Raw genomic sequence first — 19,618 nt, 5'->3', positions numbered from 1 at the left:
AAGTCTATTATAATAAAAATAGTGAAACACTCGTTTGTCAAATTAATACATTTCATATATTATTTCACCTACGTACATTAATACTGGTAATAATTCGACTGCAGATTTTTACCTAAAGTGAAACACTTACAACGTCGAAACTCTAACATACATTTCATCATTTATATCGATTTTCTACAGATTCAATTTTCCTCTATGAAATTCGCAGTCTACCGATAATACACGAATTGCACAAATTCTACTTTAACCTGAATTATCATTTGAATGAGTAAAGCGGTGGCCCCGCAGCCTCGAATAGAACTGATGCGAAGTAAGATTCGGGGTCTAAATCAGTTTCAAATGAAAGGCGACACCTCGACGGAGCCAGTCGTCGCGTTCCTCCCTGGGACATCCGACCGGAAGCGTGCAAATGAACACGTCCCTCTGCGAGTTGGCGTAAACGGGAACGTCGAGCACGTCTTCCGAATCACCGTTCTCCATTGTCTCGTGATCACCCATTGTTTTACCCATCGCGGCTCGATCGTCTGTTAAAAATGCGATCTGGCAACTCGGCGCAGCTGCCACGGAAGCTGCGTCCGGGTCCAAGTCCTTCAACGCGCCGTGCTCTATCGAGCCTCCTGGCATTAGGAATTAGTGTCATTCATTATTCGTTCGATCGACCTATTATGCGGGGTGAAGCATTTAAAACGAGTCATAATCTCTCAAATAACTCATCATCATACGATCTTTCAAAATTATTTTTGTACAATCCTCTACTGTAATTCTCCTGTTCGTTGTATATTTCCATGTATATAAAAAAACTTCCAAACCCGTGTAATAAATAAATAAATAAATAAATAAAAAGTCTAATCGATTGATTTTACTCACCCGATATCAAAAGTCCCTCGATGATCAACGATGTCTTCCAATCATTCCTGCGATTTTCGAGCCAGTTCACGTGAAGTCGAAGATTCTCCAAAGGCTGACGCGCTTCTCGCGCCGTGTGCTGTTTCAGGACGGTCAGAAAAGCTCGTGGTCTCGCCAGCCTGGACACGTCGACGACCGTAGAGGAAATGGACAAAACTGTCTCGAGAGTTTGGTGTCTAGACAGAAACCCTTTGACGAAAGGTAGAACTTCTTCCGGGCCATGCTTCCACTCTTCCATCCAATGCTTAGGAGTCTAAACGTCCGAAACAAAGAATGTCAGATGAACGGAGTGACAATTTTACTTTCGGAAGATCATTTTTAGTTTACTTATTTTCCGTTACGATTCGTATAAAGCCGCGAACACGTTTACTACAGATATCGAACTATAATAATATACAAGGGATTCCGAACCCACTTCGTCCACACGCATATAAAATAGCAGCTAATAGAGATGTACGGAAGGATAGGGAGAAAAAAGATGTCGGGGTTTTTGTGTGTCGTGTGAACTGTGAAACGGATCCGGAATTCTTGACGTCACTCATACATCCGCGTTTACCTTAGAATCGTCGAATGGTAAGATTTCCGCGTCGACTCGAATACGGTTCAGCATTCGCTTGGTTAAATTCATTTCGTCGATGAAGAAATTTTGCAAGGCGTCGTTGCTTCTATTTTCTGGTACGGTCGGCGAGGACGCAAAAATGGAACCGTGACGATCGATTAAGTCCTTCAAGTCTCTTTGAACTTTCGACTCCGCGGTTTTCTTATTTTTTTCCTCGTTATCCGACACCCTGATTAAAACTCCTGTTGAAACGAACGAACGACGAATATTTACTAGAAAATCCATTCTACGCTTTCCGCTTTTATTTCGTCTTCCATTGAAGATGTTCTAATAGGTCGGTCGAACGAACCTTTGAGATGAGCCAAGGCTGCCTCGGCGGCAGTCCTCTCCCAAGCTCTGTGCGCGTTGGCCGGCAGCCCGAAGCACTCCTTAGGAGAGTCCGTGTCCGGAATCTTCTCCAGAGCCTTAACAGAATCCTCGAACGAAGCGTCGGTCACCCTAAGCACTCCTGCCAATTTCTTCCGACCTTCAAACACCTCGGAGGACCAAACGTCGCGAACGATCGAGTAAAGAGCTCGTGCGTCGTAATCGTCCTGGAGGCGACCGCCGTAAATGGCTACGTCCAACAGTCCCCTGCCTAAATAAATAAATAAATAAATAAGTAAACAGTTAAATAAATATATCTAGACTGCGGATTTTATGGGTTTATAAAAAAATTGAGTGAGTATAAAAGATTCATTCGATGTCCAGAGACACAGAAAATATCATGAGTGAAATGCACATTATCATTTTTAGAATGCAAAAGAAATGTACTATTTAGATTTCATTTGCTACGTTGACATTGTACTGGGTGCGGCCGAAGCGGAGGGTACACGTAAAAATAGATCGAAGAAAGTTTCTCGAAGAATTCTCTCGTTTGATGCTTCGTTTTCGAGAAAATGAGAATTCAAGATGTAATAATTTTTTTAATAGGTTCGCAAAATTTCTAAAATTTTGTAGAGTGTTTTATTCACGTAATATCTAGTAACTGTTAAAATTTCAACGCTTTTTCATTGTTTTTATCTAAGCGTTGATACAACCTTAACGTGGAATTGAAAGATCTCGGGTGATCCCAGATATGAATGACTAAATAATCACCAGTCTGCCAGCTGCCAATCTTGTCCTTGCTCTTCTTCGCTAGCTCTTTCACAACCAGCTCGTACGCGGCCTCGATATCCGACTCGTTCCACTCGTACGCTCTGATCCAGCCTCGAGGCACGAACTTTCGTCGCTCCTGAAGAATGGCGTGCAACCAGGACAACATCAGGCTGCCAGCCACGTTCAGGTCTTGTCGATTCTGATGTAGCTGTTGAAAAGATCGTCTCGCGTTCCTCTTCACTCCTTCGGGAGGTTCGTAGGCGAGCTTCAGGCAGAGAGCGGCCAGGCTGGGATAAAATCCCAGGCATTCCTCGGTGGTTAACCAGATTCTCGTGGCCGGGTTTTTGTTGCTCGTGCACATCGGCGATCGTAGGAGGCTTTCAAGCCGGGGCAGCCAATTCAGGGCCAGATGCAGATTGCTCAGGAGTATCCAACTTCCATTCCTGTGTTTCGATTTATTTTAGAACCGGGGTCGAAGGTGACCATTTGTTCGTACATGGACAGATGCCCTTTTGTGCAAGAATTAGTTACAGAACAGCGAGTCGATGATCATCTCAATAATTATGAACAGAGTGATTAAGAGTAAAATGAAGCGATGCGGAACAAAGTTACAGTGAGCTAACAATAATAGGTAAGACACTGACTTAAGAATAGGCGATGAAAATGAAATAAAAAATAAACGCAAAGTGAAGCTCGCATAATTGAACTGAAGCCGTGGTCCACGGAGAGTTTATTCGGAAAGAGCTGTATGGCTTCCAAAGTGTTTTGATGTTTGTACGTTCTCGGAGAGGGAGGCCAGATAGTGCTCGCATATTCAAAGCGAAGGAGAAGTTCAAAGTGAGTGTAAAGAGTTAGCAGAGTGAAAGGGCTCCTGAAGTGAGCGCATGCACGCTTCAGGAAGCCCAGCATCTCGGAAGTCTTGTTCGAGACGAAGGAAACGTGTGCACCGCACGTTAGCCGAGAATCAATGAGGACTATTCATTCTTTTCTATAAAAACGATCGGGAAGGATTTTTATATACTTTTCTAAGTCTTCTGGTTTGGTAAAGAGAAAAAGGGGAGCATAAAAGCAAACGAGGAAGGATAACGCGATGTTATTAATTGTTGAATGCAAACTATATGGATACATGAATATGCATGTGATACGGAGGTACGTGATGAAACGGCGGAAGCAGTGATCAGGGATGATGGGTTAATGCGTCTGGAAGACCGTCGCGTCGTCGCCTGGTGGCTCGAAGCCAAGTACCCGCTTCTCTATTAATGCGGTAAGGTGGGTTAGCGAAGATAACGAGACTGTACACTGTCGCCCGTTTACTCCGAAGTTCCTTCTCGTCTTGGGACTTTGAGACCGGAAGGCATTGTTCGTCGCTCGTCGCTCGTCGACGGAAAATGCAGACGCAAGAACCGTCGACGCTGATGCGTTCCGCCGCGGGTATATTGTACCGCAAATTAGAAAGTTGTATTAAACAGACATTTTGGTTATATAACGGCACGGTTTATATAACGAAGATGTTGTTGCCAACGCGGTTTAATTGTGAGGTAAGGAATAAAAAAATTTTCGTTTACATCGCAGTGAATCCTCAGAATTTTTACTCGCTGGCTTACATATAAAAGAAACATTTAATAAAAAAATCTCTCGATAGTTTTCCGACTACCTATATTATCATTGTCAGTTTATGATTCAATTTTCATTCATAAAAACATAAAAATTGCTACGTCTCTTCTTAAATGACTTAATAATTTGAAAAAAGAGTCGATAGCCGAATATGTACCAGCGATTAATCGGTACAATTGGAATCCCATTGACTAAAAGAAAATTTATCAATAAAAATTGATAATTAATTGTTTACTGATATAAATTTTTTATGCAATGAATGCAATACAAAAAAATTAAAGCACAAGAACACGTGTGATAATATACAGTGTATATTACAGAGAAAAATGTAAGAGGGATGAGGTCGATGAAGAGAAGTGTTCTCCTGAAAGGGATCGATGCGAGGAAAGAGTCAGGGATCCTCTGGTATAATAGAATATTCAAATGATGAATGTCCATGAATCTTCCGACTTGGACCACTTCCATAATAACCGAACTGAAAGATAATAGCATTCAGCGACGAGGAAGTAATCGTAGCGGTAAATGTTTCCCTCTCTTAACCGTGGAACTCGTGTAATTAATGAAGTTTAATCTCGCTCCTCGGACGACGGCAGCGTGTTTCAAAATTAGATGCTCGCCACGCGAAAAAGAGTAAGAGGGTAAGAAAAATCTGTTACCGGCAAGCACTCTCGAGCGCGACTTCTGCCTGAGCCACTTGACCCTGGCCAAGAGACACTTCGACGAATCCCGTCGCGGACGCAACCTGATTATTCGCTAACGCTCTCAGCTCCGAACCGGGATCGGCTCCCGGTGATAAAAGTAGCAGCACGGGATACGCCGTTTCCTCTTCGGCCACGTTCCTCAGGGACCAAGGCGCCAACGTCAAATCCTTCACGCCTTTCCATGGTAGAAACGCGTCGACGTTTTTATTAATATGATTTGTAGCAATTTTATGTACAGAGTGTCTCACAACGAACAAGCGAGATATTTTAGGTGTTCGAGTCAGGTGAGACACCCTATATATAAATAATTTAATATGAATGATAAACTTTCGGAATGAACGATACTTGTGATTTATAAAATTATACAACGATATGATACGACTTTAGAGAGATGCACGGATACTTAATTACCTAGTATTTCGGCAGCCAATTTGGAAAGCGCAGTGTGCAAATAATCGGGACGAAGTGTCTTGACGAGTAGAACCTTCTGAAACGTGGTCAGACCGTTCTCCGCGTATATGTTCCCAACATGATTCAACCAAGCTGGTTTCATCCTACCGGCTATCTAAAAAGAACAAACGTCGACGACGTGCGACTCGTGTGACCGCGTTAACCAGGTGACAGACCGGACAGACCGGAGCATTCAGATGAACGTTACGTTGCAAGGAAGTGTTCGCTGCACTGATACGTTCCAGCATCGTCTTCGCACCGTTCAAACTTGTAACGCATCGTGAAAACTTCACCAACTTGCATGGAGCGCGACGATGAACTTTTATACATTTCCATATAACACCTGATCTCTCCCAAAATCACGCATTTTTACAAAAACCGCTATTCTTTGGAAACAATACGCAACAGAGCAATTCTGCTTCCAGATTTGTTTTTACCACGACAAATTCTATGAGAATCATGAAATGCATGTTGCAAAAATGAAAAGATTATTTTTTGTTAGTTTGTGTAGTAGTTTAGCTCCGACAGGAAGTGTTCCGTTACAAGCGAATGCTCTAGTCTGTCTCTACGAGAAAATTGGCATACTTGCGGGAAAGCCGCGGCTAGACTTCGAACCGATAGCTGACGTTCCTCGGGTATCCAATCGGGTACTCGGTACTCGGAATCTTCGTCGTCGTCCAGCGAAACTTCTCCTAATAGAAAGTTCCTTTCGGCCTTCGGCACCGAGCTCAACGAGAGAGCTAATTGCAACGCCAGCGGTAATCGATGCTTCCTATAGACGGCTCTCGAGCAGTATTCGAGGGTCAATCCTACTAATCTGTGAAATCAAAGTCGACAAGGGGTGAAATTGTTTAGCAAAATCCGCATTGCAGTTCGTGTCGCAATGTACCGACCGCTTCTCGATCAGACTGTCCTGCTCCTTCTTATCCTGCGACAGCACTGATCTCCTGTGATCTTCCGCTTGTAAATAAATGTCGGTGAAGGCCTCCGCGGAAAACACGTACAACGGATTCAATGCGGTCAGACTTTTCAGTATCTTGTGCAGGTTCGCTGCGGATTTGGCCACTTTCTCATGCTCTTTGGCTCTCCTATAAAAATGGTATCAGCGAAGAAATAATAAAATAGGATTTTCTTCATCATCGTATGACTTTGAATGCTTATACATTGGGTTGGTGCATTGTCGTTAACTTTTACACATTCCTAATTTTAATTGAGGAAAAACGATTAATCTAATGATGATAATTTTAAGCGAAAATTTCATGAAGGGCTTTATACTATACATATACTAGTCGTTATTAATCTTAGAATCATAGAAAAATACGCCAGCGAGTGAAATCGTGACGTGAACAGAAATTGGGAAGGTTCGAAATTGTTTTATTTCGCTTTAGGTACAAACCTGGTGACGTCTTGGACGGTCCGCCGACTCTCCTCGAGGGCTAGGGCTATCTCTTTGGCCTTCGATTGAGTGGCTTCCAACGAGTACAAAAGGCCTCCCCGGGAGCCCTCGGACTCCTGTCGGAGAAGGTCCTGACCCCTGGCCGTGGCCAGCTGCGCCAGCAGATCCAATCTCGCGGTGTCTCGTTCGCCAGATAATTTTTCTTCGCGTTCCAGCCCCTCTTTTCGCTGCGTCGCCAGCTCCGGCGTCTCCTTCAACAGTACCTGACGCCAAGTAATTAATCTTTGGCTCCCGTATTTTAGTTTCCGCGGACTTTGAACGATAGTCGAGAACTTTTCCAATCTCATTGTTCAGCGGGTTCTTTTTTTTTTCAATTTACCACGGAGAGTTAAAAGGAACGGGAGCAAAGAGCAAGTTTGATGGATTTTCGCGGGGAGAGTGTTTGCCTCACGTCAATTATGACATTGCCTCGAATCCGTAAAATGATTACCTTTTCCACGAATCTCTCCGCCAGGCTCGTAGTTCCGTCGCCGAGAGCGATCTTGAACAAAACCGAGTCGACTTCTTTCGGCAGGCCGTCCAATCTGTCGCGTCTGGTCGCCAGGAAAAGTTTGAAGCCCTGCGGCGCTGGCAAAGTTCGCTCGCCGAGTTTCAAGGGACGTCTTCGCAGCAGCGGCAGCAAGATCGATGGGAACTCGACGAGCTCTTCGACCAACAACGGCTTGCCGAATCTGACCGCCAGCTCTAACGTGGTCAGAAACTTTCCGTCTTCCGGTTTGGTCACCTCCATCCTCGAGCCGACGTTGTTCCTCAGCCAAGACACCGCTACGCCGGACGGATCCACGAACACGGGGACCAGGGGACCTCTCAAGGCGCACGCACCTCCGACCAAACTTTCGGTATCCACCGGCAACCCTTGAGCTCGCCAAAGCAGTCTCTCTCTTTCCGTGATCAGCACCTCGACGGCCGATTTCTTCCATTCGTCGTCCCTTCCGGGATCCTGCGTTTCATTTCTCGTTGTCTCAATTATAAAAAAAAATGAATTTGATCGAATCTGATTAAAATTCAATCGATGAGGTGACGTAAAACTCAGGAATGACGCATAGCTAGCAAATGTATAGGGAGACCAACGATTTCTTCCACTCGTAGTCCATTCCGGGATTCTGCGTTACATTTTTCAAACGCGTTCTATCAACTATCACAACAAGACTAATCGTATCGAAATATTTTCAATGATATTATTAATTAAGCCAGGAATTACTTCGTAAACCAGCAAGGATGCAACGGTAGCGGCCTCGACGTCGAGCTTCTCTTTCCTGGCGGTCAACTCCTCGAGTTGAGCCTGCCAGTCGCGATGTTCGGTGTCTAATTTCTGCAACAAAGACCTCGCGGTTACCAGCCTGGCCTCGGTCGCCTCGGCGCGCAGCTGAAGCGCGGCCGCGCCTCTCGAATGCTCCGCGAGTTCCTCTTGAAGCTGTGCCACGCGGCTCTCCACTGTACTTAACCCAGCTGCGAGTTTGTCGATTTGCGCTTCGGCGGCCGATAGACGCCTGGGATTAGAAAAAATTTCGTTCCCTTTCGTCGAAGAGGAAATAATGATTTATGGGGTCGGCAATGTTTATTTCATCAGCACGAGATTTTATATGTATGATAAAGTTCGTGAAATGCGCGAAGGATGAAATTAAGCGACGAGGCGACGACTCACTCGGCTAGCTGGCGTTGCTCTCGTTCCAGAGGTGCGACTTGCTGAAGAATCTGGCCGTATTGAAGGTTCGCGAGAACCCAGGCGGCCAACGGGGCCGCGGCCACCGAGGCTCGTTTCGCGGTTTTCTCCTCGAAACTCTCCGGTCGCTCCTTGACCAACTTGGCAACCGCCTCCAAGCTCGCGCCCGTGCTTCTCCTCGCGTCCCATGTTCTAAACGAACAAAGACGTTACTGCGTTTTTCAAATCCCGAATGCCCCTCCGAGACCCAAAATCTTATTCAGTCACGCTTCATTGTCGATGCAGACGTTTAGAAAGCAAACGCGGGTACTGCTGACTTTCGCAAAAAATGTTTGACCAAGCGTTCGTATTCAATATCGTATTACTGTGTTGGTCAAGAACTTTTTGTCAGACGTACATAGATATATTTTTTCGGTTGAGAAGAAGAAATAATAATAATAATAATTCAGCTGAGCGCTGAAAGCGCTATTTTGCGGCCTGCGATTTAATATGTAATACTTAATATAGTCCTCGGTGGTTCGACATGTTTATTTTATAGCGTGTGATCGAGTCGTTACCTTTCACAGCGATCAAATGAATTAAGTTTTTCCTCCCAGTCGACGATTCGTATATCACGTTAAGTAAGACCATTCTGTTCTCGTCAAACGGTTGATATTGAAAAGCATTCCCGGGAATCGTGAAAGTGTCTACCTAATCTCGTCCTTGATACCGCGCTTTGCCAGGAAAGTCTTCATGCTATTCCAAGAGGTGTCTTTTATGCCCATTAATCGAAGGACGCCCTCGAGAACGTCCCTTACAGGCGCCGGGGGTGCCCTCAGAGAACGAACTTCCGCTAACGCGTCAGCGCTGATGCCAGCTACTGCTTGCGCCGCTTGTTCCACCAGCGGCTCCACTTTTCCCAATTCGCCCTCGATGTCGGTCTGCCGAATCAAATTTACCACCCGTAGACCGGAGATTAAACGGTGAAACGTGCACGCGAATTTCTTTTGCCCTTGCAATACACGATTCGCTCTTCTGACACGTCGAGCACTTTTATTCATTTCTCGCGAGTGCATACGATCACCGAACCACTGATCGTCACGTGAATATTTGTTCTTTCTATTTCAGTTTCAATTACCTTCCTGCGGGCCAATTCCACGCTCTCTCGTTCGGTTTCAGCCTTCAAGTTGGCCATTTCTCCCCTCTGTCCCGTGGCACCTCGCATCGTCGCGGTGATCTTTTCGAGAGCCGCGTTCGCCCGGCCTTGCTCCGCCTGGTAAACCGACAATCAATCGACACGTCGATTCATTTTTCAACTCCAAACTGCGTATCGCGATAATCGTTTAACGGGGGCGTCAGAACGATCGAACACGTTCGATCGGAAGTTTTAAAAATTCGTAGAGAAACGGAGCGAAGGGGTTTACCTCCAATTCCCGACGCTGCTTGGAAACTTCGTCCTCCAATTTGGCCACTTGCTCGCCTGCTTCCTTCAATTTTCCTACGCCAGCCTCGAGACTGTCCAACTTTTGCTCCATTTCCTCGGTCCAAGTCGTGCGCAAGTGTTTCCAGGTGTGCAGAAGCGCGAAGAATCGTGCAGGCGCCTGCTGCCTAGCCGGTGCCCGGAGATGAGCGTTCACGGCCTCCTTGACGCCAGCCGGTGGCACCTCGGGGTCGTCGAGTTCGACCTCGCTCTGCTGGCAAGCCACCTCGGTCAGAGAACCTGCCCGGGTCCACCATTCATTCCCCGTGCCCGGACCGATCAGTACGCACTGCCTCAGGAGCCTAGAGCGCGACAGCCAGGACGAGTCCAGTTCTCCGCTGTCCAGAATTATCGCCACGCGAAGATAGTTCCGAAGACCTGTGAGATTTCGTTACTACTAACTCGTTCGTCCATGCGTTTCTTGTATTTCTTCAAATTAATAGACAGGGTTTTGTCGAACATCGAATGCGATGGTTTTGTACATTCAAAAAGTTGTTAATTTGAAAATAATAAAGTAACCGAAAAATGTTTATTTCTGAATTATTTATACCCACAGCTAATATTTTTTATTTAAACTCATTTATTTCAACACTTCTCAGGTAAAGTATTTCTCAAATAAAAGTTTTTAATGTACAGAATATGTATTACTCGGTATAAAACTTTCATTCTTTCGTGTGCAAACCTGCATTCTTGTCGAAAGTATCGCGGGGGACGCTGGTCTTCTATAAATATGCAAAGCTGCAATTTAACAGTAGAACTACTAGCTTTTTTATACATCCATTTCTCTATTCGAAACCAGTCACGTTTATTTATTTACCGGCAGAACTCCTTCAGTACCAATAATGAGCACAAAGCAGTATACAAAGAGGTAGTTACGTGCATTGCCAAGGAAATTAGTAAAGTAATAAAAAGAACAGAGAATTAACGCCTGGCGGCAAGCGGGAATACGCGGTCAGTACGAAATAGAAGTCCTAAAACAAGAATAAACTCGTAGTCGATCACGGTGATGGAGAACGAAGTGGCGGTGGAGCTTTTGCCGAATTACGTCAGCGGAACCTTTTGACTGGTTTAGTAGTTCCAGTGCTAAATAGGAGCAAGGACTAAATATTCGTGAACGGTTAACTTCTGATTAGTTCGGCAGATCGAGTCGCCTATATTCGGAAAGCAGTGGCTGGTCCTGAAAATTAACATTGCGCTTACGATGATAGAGGTACTGTTCCAACGTGCCCGAAAAATCCTCCCTTCTCGCCACGTCAGCCAACGGCGCTATTAACCCGTCGAGTTCCTCCACTGTAAACAATCCCGGAAGCTCGCCTCTCGACACGATTGCGCTCGCCAAAACCGGCAACCCGACCTCTCTCGCGTGGTGTTCTTCCAATAGCAGCAGCGTCGGCTCGCCATCGATTCCGGCAGCTTGCACCGCGGTTTTCACGGATACTCGTCCGCGACCTGAAACCTTCGTTTCCTGTACGTCGACCGTCGCGCATCGAATCGTTGCCAGATCACATTCTCGGTTTTTCCAGATAAAATAATGTTTCGACAGAAATTTTCACTGATCGTACGAATCCTCCTGACGATGTCATTTGACACACAGTAAATGTCCTAATTTCTGTTCACGTTACAAATTTTAATCACTGATTCGCGATTACATTTTAAGTGATAGAGAAAATAGAATTGTTACGTGGACAAAAATTGGCTCGTTTATTATACTTTATAACTTGCATCTTACCGGGTCCCGAATCCACTAAACGCAGGGAGGAGAACATAGCGGCGAGTCTCACCGCGGATTTTCTTCCAGCCCCAGGTCGCCCGATCAAAATCATGCCACGCAGTTTCGTCCCAAGCGCCCAACTTAAACCTGAGAATCCACGAAGCATCATGTATCATAGAAAGAATTTATCATGCGTCATTTTAACGCATTCCGAATTTCATGAGAAAAATTACAGAAATATCCGTAAACTTGGTGTTAAAAATGTTTCTATTACATGGAAATAAACCGCGAATTCGATTATTTAAAATACATTTTTTTAAACCGATGCCATTTTTTCCGCGGTTTAAAAATCCGCGGTCTGTAAGAAACGTTGATTCGTTTGCAAGAAACGAGACGAGTTCGAATCGTTCAATGATAAACCGATAATTAAGCTGAACTTTGCAAACGCAATGTCATTAAACTCGCAGCGGCCCGTACAGGTGGACGATCAACCTCGCTTGGGATACAACGTACACACCATAAAACGAAATTAACTCGATGCGCTTACCGGCGACCGCGCGCAACAGGTGAGACGAGATGGACGCCTGCACCGGATCGCCTTCCCTGGCGCATCTCGCCGCTGCGTTAATCATCTCCTTCCGCCACTGTTCCTCGTCCAACGGCGACAGTCCGTTGTTCCCATGTTTCCATACGTACACATCGCTTCCCGATCCTGTTGACTCACCACCTTTCGAGAGGACCATCGACTCCCAACGCGACTGCTCTCTCGGCGTCAACCTGTCGTGGCGGACCAAAGGCATGGAATTCGAAATGGAAAAAGGAACGTGGCGCGGAAGTTAACAAATGTCAAAGGGTCGAGGAGGACGTCTGAAAATCGAGAAAATACCTTGGATGAAACAATCGTTGGCCAGCGTCCAACAGGTGACGCGTGATATCCGATTCGTTCTCCGGGGTAGGATAATATTGCAGGCTGTCCGCCCACAGTACCAAATCCTTCGGTGTCCAGCCGGGAGAGGATGCGATCGATCGATAAGCATCCGACATAACAGGTACCATCCGCCCGATCCACGATTCGATCGTTACGCGATCCCCTTTTAAAGAGTTCCTTAGATGCAGCTCCAATATGCCTGTGATGTCCTTTGTACTCGGATTTCTACAAAGCGCAATGGTCTTCCGAGGAATTAGTACACTCATCTCGAAAATATTTATGCGAAACGTTTGTGGTCGGCACCGATTTAGAAAATGTGATTTGGATAAAGATTTCTTTCCATTGTATCGTGTAAGCGTTGGAATATGAAACTTGCTTTTGATATTTTATATAATTGCAGCATGCATAATTCCATAAAATCTGCAGTTTAGTTGTAGGAAATTGAACAGACATAAAGAACGATGCTTACGGTAGATAATGAGTAGATAACAACGCTTCTAATCTCGGATGCAGCTTCGTCGTCGCATCAGCAGTACACACGATGGTCAGAGGAACTCTCGCGAATTCAAGGTCCTCCTCGTGGAATCCTCCTTCCTGAATCAGCTCTCGCACCAATTCCTAAAGGCGAACGAGTAATTCGTTCGTAATCGTCCATTAAGTAAAATCTTCGCTCTGGTTATAAAATAACACAGTTCAACGAAACGAAACTACGTGATTCTCATAGTTTCGTTATTGGCACGAGAAACTCTGTGAGAATCACGTATAGTAAATCATGCTCAATTTATGCTTACGTTACAATTTCTATTCACTGGTTTAAGACTGCACATAAAATTGTAGAAAACAGCCAGTATGTAGAAACTATGACGTCGGTAGAAAATGAGACACGTACCACAATAGACGTAGCAAAAAGATTTTGTTACACGCTTTAATCGATACCTGCAAACTTTTGGACGCGAGGTGAACATCCTCCAAGATTAATACGATCCTGGAACCGATCCTAGGTTTGTACGTCCTTCCGTGGGAAGACGAGTTTAGTTGAACGCAGGCTCTTTTCAGTTTCATCACCAGATCTTGCGACCCGTAGAGGGACGAGCCTTTTATCAACGTCGATTGCTCGGTGCTTCGTACGGACGAGAGGACGACGGATATCAGGGCGGTCTTTCCGCAACCCTCCGCTCCTCTTATCAATATCGGTCGATCGTTCGCGATCCATGGCAATACCGACGACAACGCCTGTTTCATCGCGCCTGAAATATTTATCGTAGATATAATATAACTAAACTCAGTCAGTAATAAGTCACAGACTTCTATATTTACGTAGAAGTCAATTATTTCATACATTATACAAAAGTCTGTGTAATAATCTAGAATTTCTGTATACATATAGAAATCTATGTAGTACATAGACTACATAAAACATTCATGAAAATACATTTTATTGTTAGATGAGAATTTTTCTTATCTCTTAAATATTCAATCGCACAATAAATTCTGATAAATTTACTTTAATTTTTCTCTGGATGTATTTTATCAATACAACCCGCGATCCAGTGATGAATTCTTTTACCTGACAACGAAACAGGACCATCTTCGGTATCCGTCGATTCGTCAACGTCTCCGATGGCTTCCAATCTATCTGTATCTTCGTTGTATAACACGGAACACGGTTCCTGGGTATTCGGACACCTGGGAAAATATGGAACAAGAATATTCGACGACGACTTACAATTAAATTAATTACTCTTTAGAACACTGTTAATTTAATTGCATAATTAAATCTTAAATCTGGTTCAAAATCCTTACCAACAGTCCGTGGACTGATAAATGAAGCGCGCTAATTCGTTCCTGGCGCCCTCGTCTCTCACTTGGCCGCACAACCCCGTCAACATTCCGTAGGAAACGGAAGTGTAGGTCCGAGCATTCTTCAAATGGCAAAGCACCGAGTCCGTCAGGCCCCACGCGGAGGACACGTCCACGTTGATCTTCAAACATTCTTCGATGCACAGACGGAGATGAGAATTCGCGAGCTCCTTCGCCGCTTCCGGAAGTGAATTCAAACGCGACGATGTCAGCAAGCTCCCAGGGCTCGTCGAACCGAGGTGGACCACCCCCAGTCGCGACACCGTCGCAGGACTCGCACCGGCCAGCTTCTCAGCCTCAAAGATGAATCTATGGATGGCATATAACGAAAAAAAATGCATTTACGACACGAGGTAAAAATTGATCTTGATGAAATAAATAATGTCCTAAAAAAGGATTTTAACTTTAAATAATCTTATAGTCGGTGTTTATTAAAATACGCTACATTGTCAAAAATGTAACAGCATCTACCGACGTGCTGTTAAAGTGTGCATACAGTTTTTCGGCACATTACAGTTTAAAGACCTATAAAACGGCTATAAATAGGGACAACAATCGTGCAAGCTTATGTATTATATCGGTGCACATGTCATTGATTTTCACACCTTCCTAAATGATTAAACAATTTCATCGTCGACTGTAACGAAACGAGATTGTGAAATATCGCTGCTTCCGCTTTATGAGAAATAATACGAAGAGGATTCACCTCGTGCCAGCGCCGAGCTTCACGCTCACGCCGTTGGGCAACGTCAGCAATCGATTGTCGTCCAGAGCAGAGTTTAAAGCCTCTGCCCATTCCGGTTCCACGTCGCTGTCGAGTACGATCCAAGTGGTTGAGTCTCCAGCAGACGCAACGGCGTTCGACAGCAACCCTTCCTTCCATTCTCTGATAGAAAAAACAGTCGAACAGATTTTATATGTTTCATTTCCATTGACACTTGATTCCGTACCTGGTCTGCGGATCGACGCTGCCCAGAAGTCTCGACTTGGGCATAGTTCCCGGAAACGCGTGGAACTGAACTACAGTTTCACCGATCCTACTCAGCGCTTCGCTGAGCAATTTCCTAATCGTCGTTTTACCGCACCCCGGGGGTCCGACGATCGCCACTCCGGTTCTACTTCTCAATTGATCGTTCAATTGAACGCATCTGTTCGCCACTTCCCTCTCTAACTCCTGTTCGCCGCAAATTTCCAGCAGAGCTTTCCGCAGATCCTGTCTCTCGACGAACGTCCACGACGACGGACTCGCTTTTGGAAAAACGTCTCCCAACAGGGAAAGAAATCGCAGGGTGTCCTCCTGCGTCAACTTGGGCAACGTCGATGCTCTGATCGCTGCCACCAGTCTACCGTACGAGATAACAATAATAATTATAATAATTATATCAAAGGTGCAATAAATAATAATAACGAAAATCGACATAGTAATATCTGACGAACCACCCTATATAAGAAAAGGTCGATAGTTCTACATTGAATAAGTCTATAAACGTATCAAACTGATTGATTTTGGACGCTACGGATCTTGAACTAACACGGTTATATAATAATTGAGATGAACAGATGAATCATAGCCTCGAGCATTTGAAAGGAATTGCAAAAGGACGCGACAATAAAATAGAACCTGCTAGTCTCGTCCAGATCGGTTTTCGTAGGGAGAGCATCGAGGACGGATCTGAGAGCCCTGAGGCCCCAGTCGTAATGTGGCTGATTGGACAACAATATCTCCGCGATGTCAAGAGTTTCGATGAGTTGTCTGGCGAGCGTCGACGCGTCCAAGAATCCGGCACACTCTAACAACGCTTTCACGATGTCGGTTCTGTCCGGATGCGCCATAGCGATCGGTCGGAAGAGCCGCGCTAAGGAGTCTGGGAGCTTGCGACGGCCTCCGTATTCCGATCCGGCAGGGTTCATCGTGATGAAGATGCAACAGTCCGGGTCCAGGTTCACCTTCTGATCGGCCAACAGCACGTGGGACGATCCGTCGCGGACGGCCTCCTGAAGAGGTCTGACGAGCATCGCCACCGCGCTCAGAGTCTCCTCTTCCAGTCTGTTGAATTCGTCAAAGCAACCCCAAGCTCCGGCTTGAGCCAGCCCGCCTAAAATCCGTCGCATGCTTCCGGTGTCCATGCCTGAACACGAGTAGAACGTTTTTGGTAAGTAATCGAATCGAGGCTTATATAAATTAGACAGTGGATCTCACGCAATTATAAGAATGAGAATGGAAATGTCTAGAATTTTATTAACGTTAACCTACTGATAATTATAAATAGACATTTCCTGCAGAGTATTTGCAGAATGAAATTTTAGAGAATAAAAAGTTCTCTTACAAACGCCTAAAAATCCGCGGTCCAATTATAAATCTTATAATTTGCATAATTTGCTTTGCCGACCCGAAAAGCTATCGACTCCGGGGCACTTATCGCTGGCTTCTCATTAAAAATTAAACCTCATTGTCGATACCACCGCAAAGGTGCTCCTCGAGCCAGCGGAAACGAAACGGTTCCGAGGTCGTAAACGTCGAAACGTAATCGTTATTACCTTCGTCGCAATTGAAAACTAACACGGGCCTGCCGAGAATAGCGCCAAGGGCTTTCACGCTCTCGGTCTTTCCAGTTCCAGCTGGACCCGTCGGGCTGCCGCCCAAACCGAGCTTCATGGCCTGCGCCAGGGCCAAGAAACACCGCTCAGTCAATGAGGTTTGGACCAAGCCTACCGCGGCGCCCTGATACTCGAAACGGTACGGAAACTCCGCGCCGGCACAACGCACCACTGGACCTTTGTTCTAAAATTAGCAGATGAAAGTAGCTCATATCGCATTTAAAATACGGTTTTGACGGAGCTATTCGGTGTATGATAGATCGTACGATTTGCGAACAAATGATTCATAAAAGATCAAGTCGCTGAATCACGGAATTCGAAAGAATTGAGAATTCTCTAAATTTACATTTTACCTTTTCCATCCCGTTGCTGGACAATTGGAGTAAAATTCTGAAATTGATTTGTAGCTATTCGTGAAGGAAAATCAAATCTACGTATCATCAAACTTGAAAAATATCGAGTTTTCTCTTCCAATCTATTAAGTTCATCGAACCAACAATTATTAGTTATACAAGAGCAAGACAGTGTTTGAATCGAGAAAAGTGATGGACCGTTCGTCAGTGTTTTAGACGCACGGTAGACACTCGTGGGTGCGTTGAAATTGATGAACGGGATAAATTCGAACGGAAGGAGACAACGGGAACAGCAGCTATTGTAAGGAACGGAGGATGATCGAGCGATCTTACGGTTCTGTAACTCCGTATTTGTCTCTGCCAAGTCCAAACGGTGCTCTCTTCGTTTCGCGTGGCGTTCAAAAGGCTCCTCGCTACGCCCAAACGATGAACGGTATCGAGAAGAAGCCCCCGCGCTTTTAAAGCCGTTAATTTGTCACCGGCATCCTCCAGGCCTCTGTACCTAGCTCTTTGCGTCTCCAGGTATTCGACCAGATTCTTCAAAGCGGAGCGGCCGTCTTTCAATGCGGTCTCGCAACGCTCCGTGAAACGAATCCTCTCTGCCAGCAGCAGAACCTACGCCCGGATACCCGGACCAATTAGCTTTCACCTCTTAATTTCTTAGATGGATTTTAAAGCGACGGAGTCTCGATTCATCGCGGTCCAAGAGTAACGCTTTCCAGCTCGTTTGAGAAGTCGAGAGTTTCCTCGACTTTTGAAACAGCTGGATAATTGGACAAACGGATTGGAAAGAAGAATATACTTGAGTCGGGTAGGTGGAGGGGTCGGGCGACGTGTCCGCCAAGCATTTCTCCAAACTATCTCGGAGAGCATTTTTCATCCTCTCTTCCAGGTTGCTAAGCCATCGCGGTAACGAGTCCCGGAGATCGACAGCCTGGGGCAGCCGTAATATTTCGCCTTCCGCCGATACGACGGCCGTCAGTCCATTATCGTCCGTTATCGTCGAGCCGACGCCTTGATACAGCTTTGGTAAATGAGCTTCCAAGCCTCGCCCGCTGCCCGAGACTAGTTCCAAGAGGTCCTCGTCGCTCAGGAAGTACAGGCGCGGATAAGACGATCGCTTCTCCTTCGAACGAAAAAATTTAATCGATCCGATGAGCGTTAGGAGACGTTAGGAGAGGTTAAATTAATTTACGCCGGTCGTGATAGCATTTTCACCTCTAAATACTCGTCGAGGCTCTTTTGGCATCGGTCTAGAGAGTCCTTTAAATTCGTGAAAGCCGATATCGGTAATCTTCGCAAAGAAGACACTCTTGGATCGCGAGACACTTCGCCCATAAGATATCTGCGACATATTTTCTGATTCTAAATCTATCGTTCCGAGTCTCCAATTTTTTTTAGTAAACACCGAAGACCTGATCGATCACCTAAATTCTTTGTTGGCTCTGGACCATCTTCCCGTGTCGTTCGGAGCTGCGCCACCTTCATAAACCGGCTCCAAGTAAACCCACTTCCTCTGCACGGTACTCAGCACCTTTATTCGCTCTTCCACTTCCGACAAGCCGGCTTCGCAGCGAGCGACCTTCTCCGCGAACCTGTCGTACCCTGCGGCACTCTTCGCCCCTTCCAAGAGGAGCCTCAATTCACCTGCTCGAGCCAATAAACTCCCGTACTCCTCGACGAGAATGATGTTCGCGTTTCTGCTGTCTTTCGATTCTTGAAGTTGGAGATGAGCCGACGTCTCCCAGGACTCGAGCTCCATCAACCCTTGCCGGATCCCGCTCTCCGCCGCGGCTCTCTTCGTTATTTCCTGATAGAAAATGTGCTCCTTAATTACGGAGTAATTTAAATTTAATTGCGAGCGACAGAGAACAAGTAAATTAATATCTTAATTATGAGTATTATAATAATTTTCGAAATCCTTGTTCTCGTCGATAATATCCGCGTAGTGCCGGTGGAAATTATTCCATTCGTCTCGTTTCTCCGCGTAATCCTTTCTCAACTTATTCTTACATCTTTTTCCCATAATTCTATTCGTGTAAAAGGAGGGTAAACACGTGTTAATTGTAATACAACGAAAAAAGAAACCCTCGAGATAAAATTCCTAATCGATGTTTTAATCTATGGAAGATTCAGCTGACGTATCTCTTTTCTGGTTCGTCCATTTCATTATATATTGAAAATCGTCAGCTATTCGTCGAACGAAGCAAATTGAACTAAGAA

At 45.3% G+C, this 19,618-nt stretch overlaps 1 protein-coding gene and 1 long non-coding RNA gene across 3 annotated transcripts in view; one reads left to right on the top strand and one right to left on the bottom strand.

The window, feature by feature from the left end:
• Positions 1–33: 33 nt before the first annotated feature.
• The window catches only part of btv (dynein cytoplasmic heavy chain beethoven), a 28,015-nt gene continuing 8,430 nt past the window's right edge, over positions 34–19,618 (bottom strand). For both annotated transcript variants that reach the window (XM_026819049.1, XM_018035609.2), the window contains exons 14-45: positions 18,823–19,205; positions 18,614–18,740; positions 18,198–18,521; positions 17,729–18,010; positions 16,983–17,226; positions 16,066–16,573; positions 15,395–15,787; positions 15,151–15,330; positions 14,388–14,753; positions 14,152–14,270; positions 13,521–13,831; positions 13,054–13,202; positions 12,543–12,809; positions 12,204–12,433; positions 11,675–11,803; positions 11,146–11,394; positions 9,890–10,323; positions 9,604–9,738; positions 9,177–9,406; positions 8,469–8,678; positions 8,025–8,313; positions 7,254–7,763; positions 6,764–7,026; positions 6,261–6,455; positions 5,953–6,184; positions 5,329–5,482; positions 4,873–5,092; positions 2,603–3,045; positions 1,815–2,102; positions 1,463–1,707; positions 868–1,159; positions 34–617 (exon numbers count right to left, since the gene is read on the bottom strand). In XM_026819049.1, coding sequence (XP_026674850.1) covers positions 325–617; positions 868–1,159; positions 1,463–1,707; positions 1,815–2,102; positions 2,603–3,045; positions 4,873–5,092; positions 5,329–5,482; positions 5,953–6,184; positions 6,261–6,455; positions 6,764–7,026; positions 7,254–7,763; positions 8,025–8,313; positions 8,469–8,678; positions 9,177–9,406; positions 9,604–9,738; positions 9,890–10,323; positions 11,146–11,394; positions 11,675–11,803; positions 12,204–12,433; positions 12,543–12,809; positions 13,054–13,202; positions 13,521–13,831; positions 14,152–14,270; positions 14,388–14,753; positions 15,151–15,330; positions 15,395–15,787; positions 16,066–16,573; positions 16,983–17,226; positions 17,729–18,010; positions 18,198–18,521; positions 18,614–18,740; positions 18,823–19,205 — 8,694 coding nt within the window. In that variant the 3' untranslated portion in view covers positions 34–324. The remainder of the gene's footprint in view (positions 618–867; positions 1,160–1,462; positions 1,708–1,814; positions 2,103–2,602; positions 3,046–4,872; positions 5,093–5,328; positions 5,483–5,952; positions 6,185–6,260; positions 6,456–6,763; positions 7,027–7,253; positions 7,764–8,024; positions 8,314–8,468; positions 8,679–9,176; positions 9,407–9,603; positions 9,739–9,889; positions 10,324–11,145; positions 11,395–11,674; positions 11,804–12,203; positions 12,434–12,542; positions 12,810–13,053; positions 13,203–13,520; positions 13,832–14,151; positions 14,271–14,387; positions 14,754–15,150; positions 15,331–15,394; positions 15,788–16,065; positions 16,574–16,982; positions 17,227–17,728; positions 18,011–18,197; positions 18,522–18,613; positions 18,741–18,822; positions 19,206–19,618) is intronic.
• On the top strand, positions 16,516–17,670 carry LOC113465149 (uncharacterized). The gene is made up of 3 exons (XR_003389978.1): positions 16,516–16,597; positions 17,058–17,181; positions 17,604–17,670. It is a non-coding gene; the product is annotated as an uncharacterized LOC113465149 (long non-coding RNA).

This window comes from Ceratina calcarata, unplaced genomic scaffold (genome assembly GCF_001652005.2).
Source record: "Ceratina calcarata isolate Rehan_Ccalc_2016 unplaced genomic scaffold, ASM165200v1 scaffold92.2, whole genome shotgun sequence".
In the NCBI taxonomy this organism is placed as follows: domain Eukaryota; kingdom Metazoa; phylum Arthropoda; class Insecta; order Hymenoptera; family Apidae; genus Ceratina; species Ceratina calcarata.
This window is presented reverse-complemented; position numbering and strand designations above follow the sequence as displayed.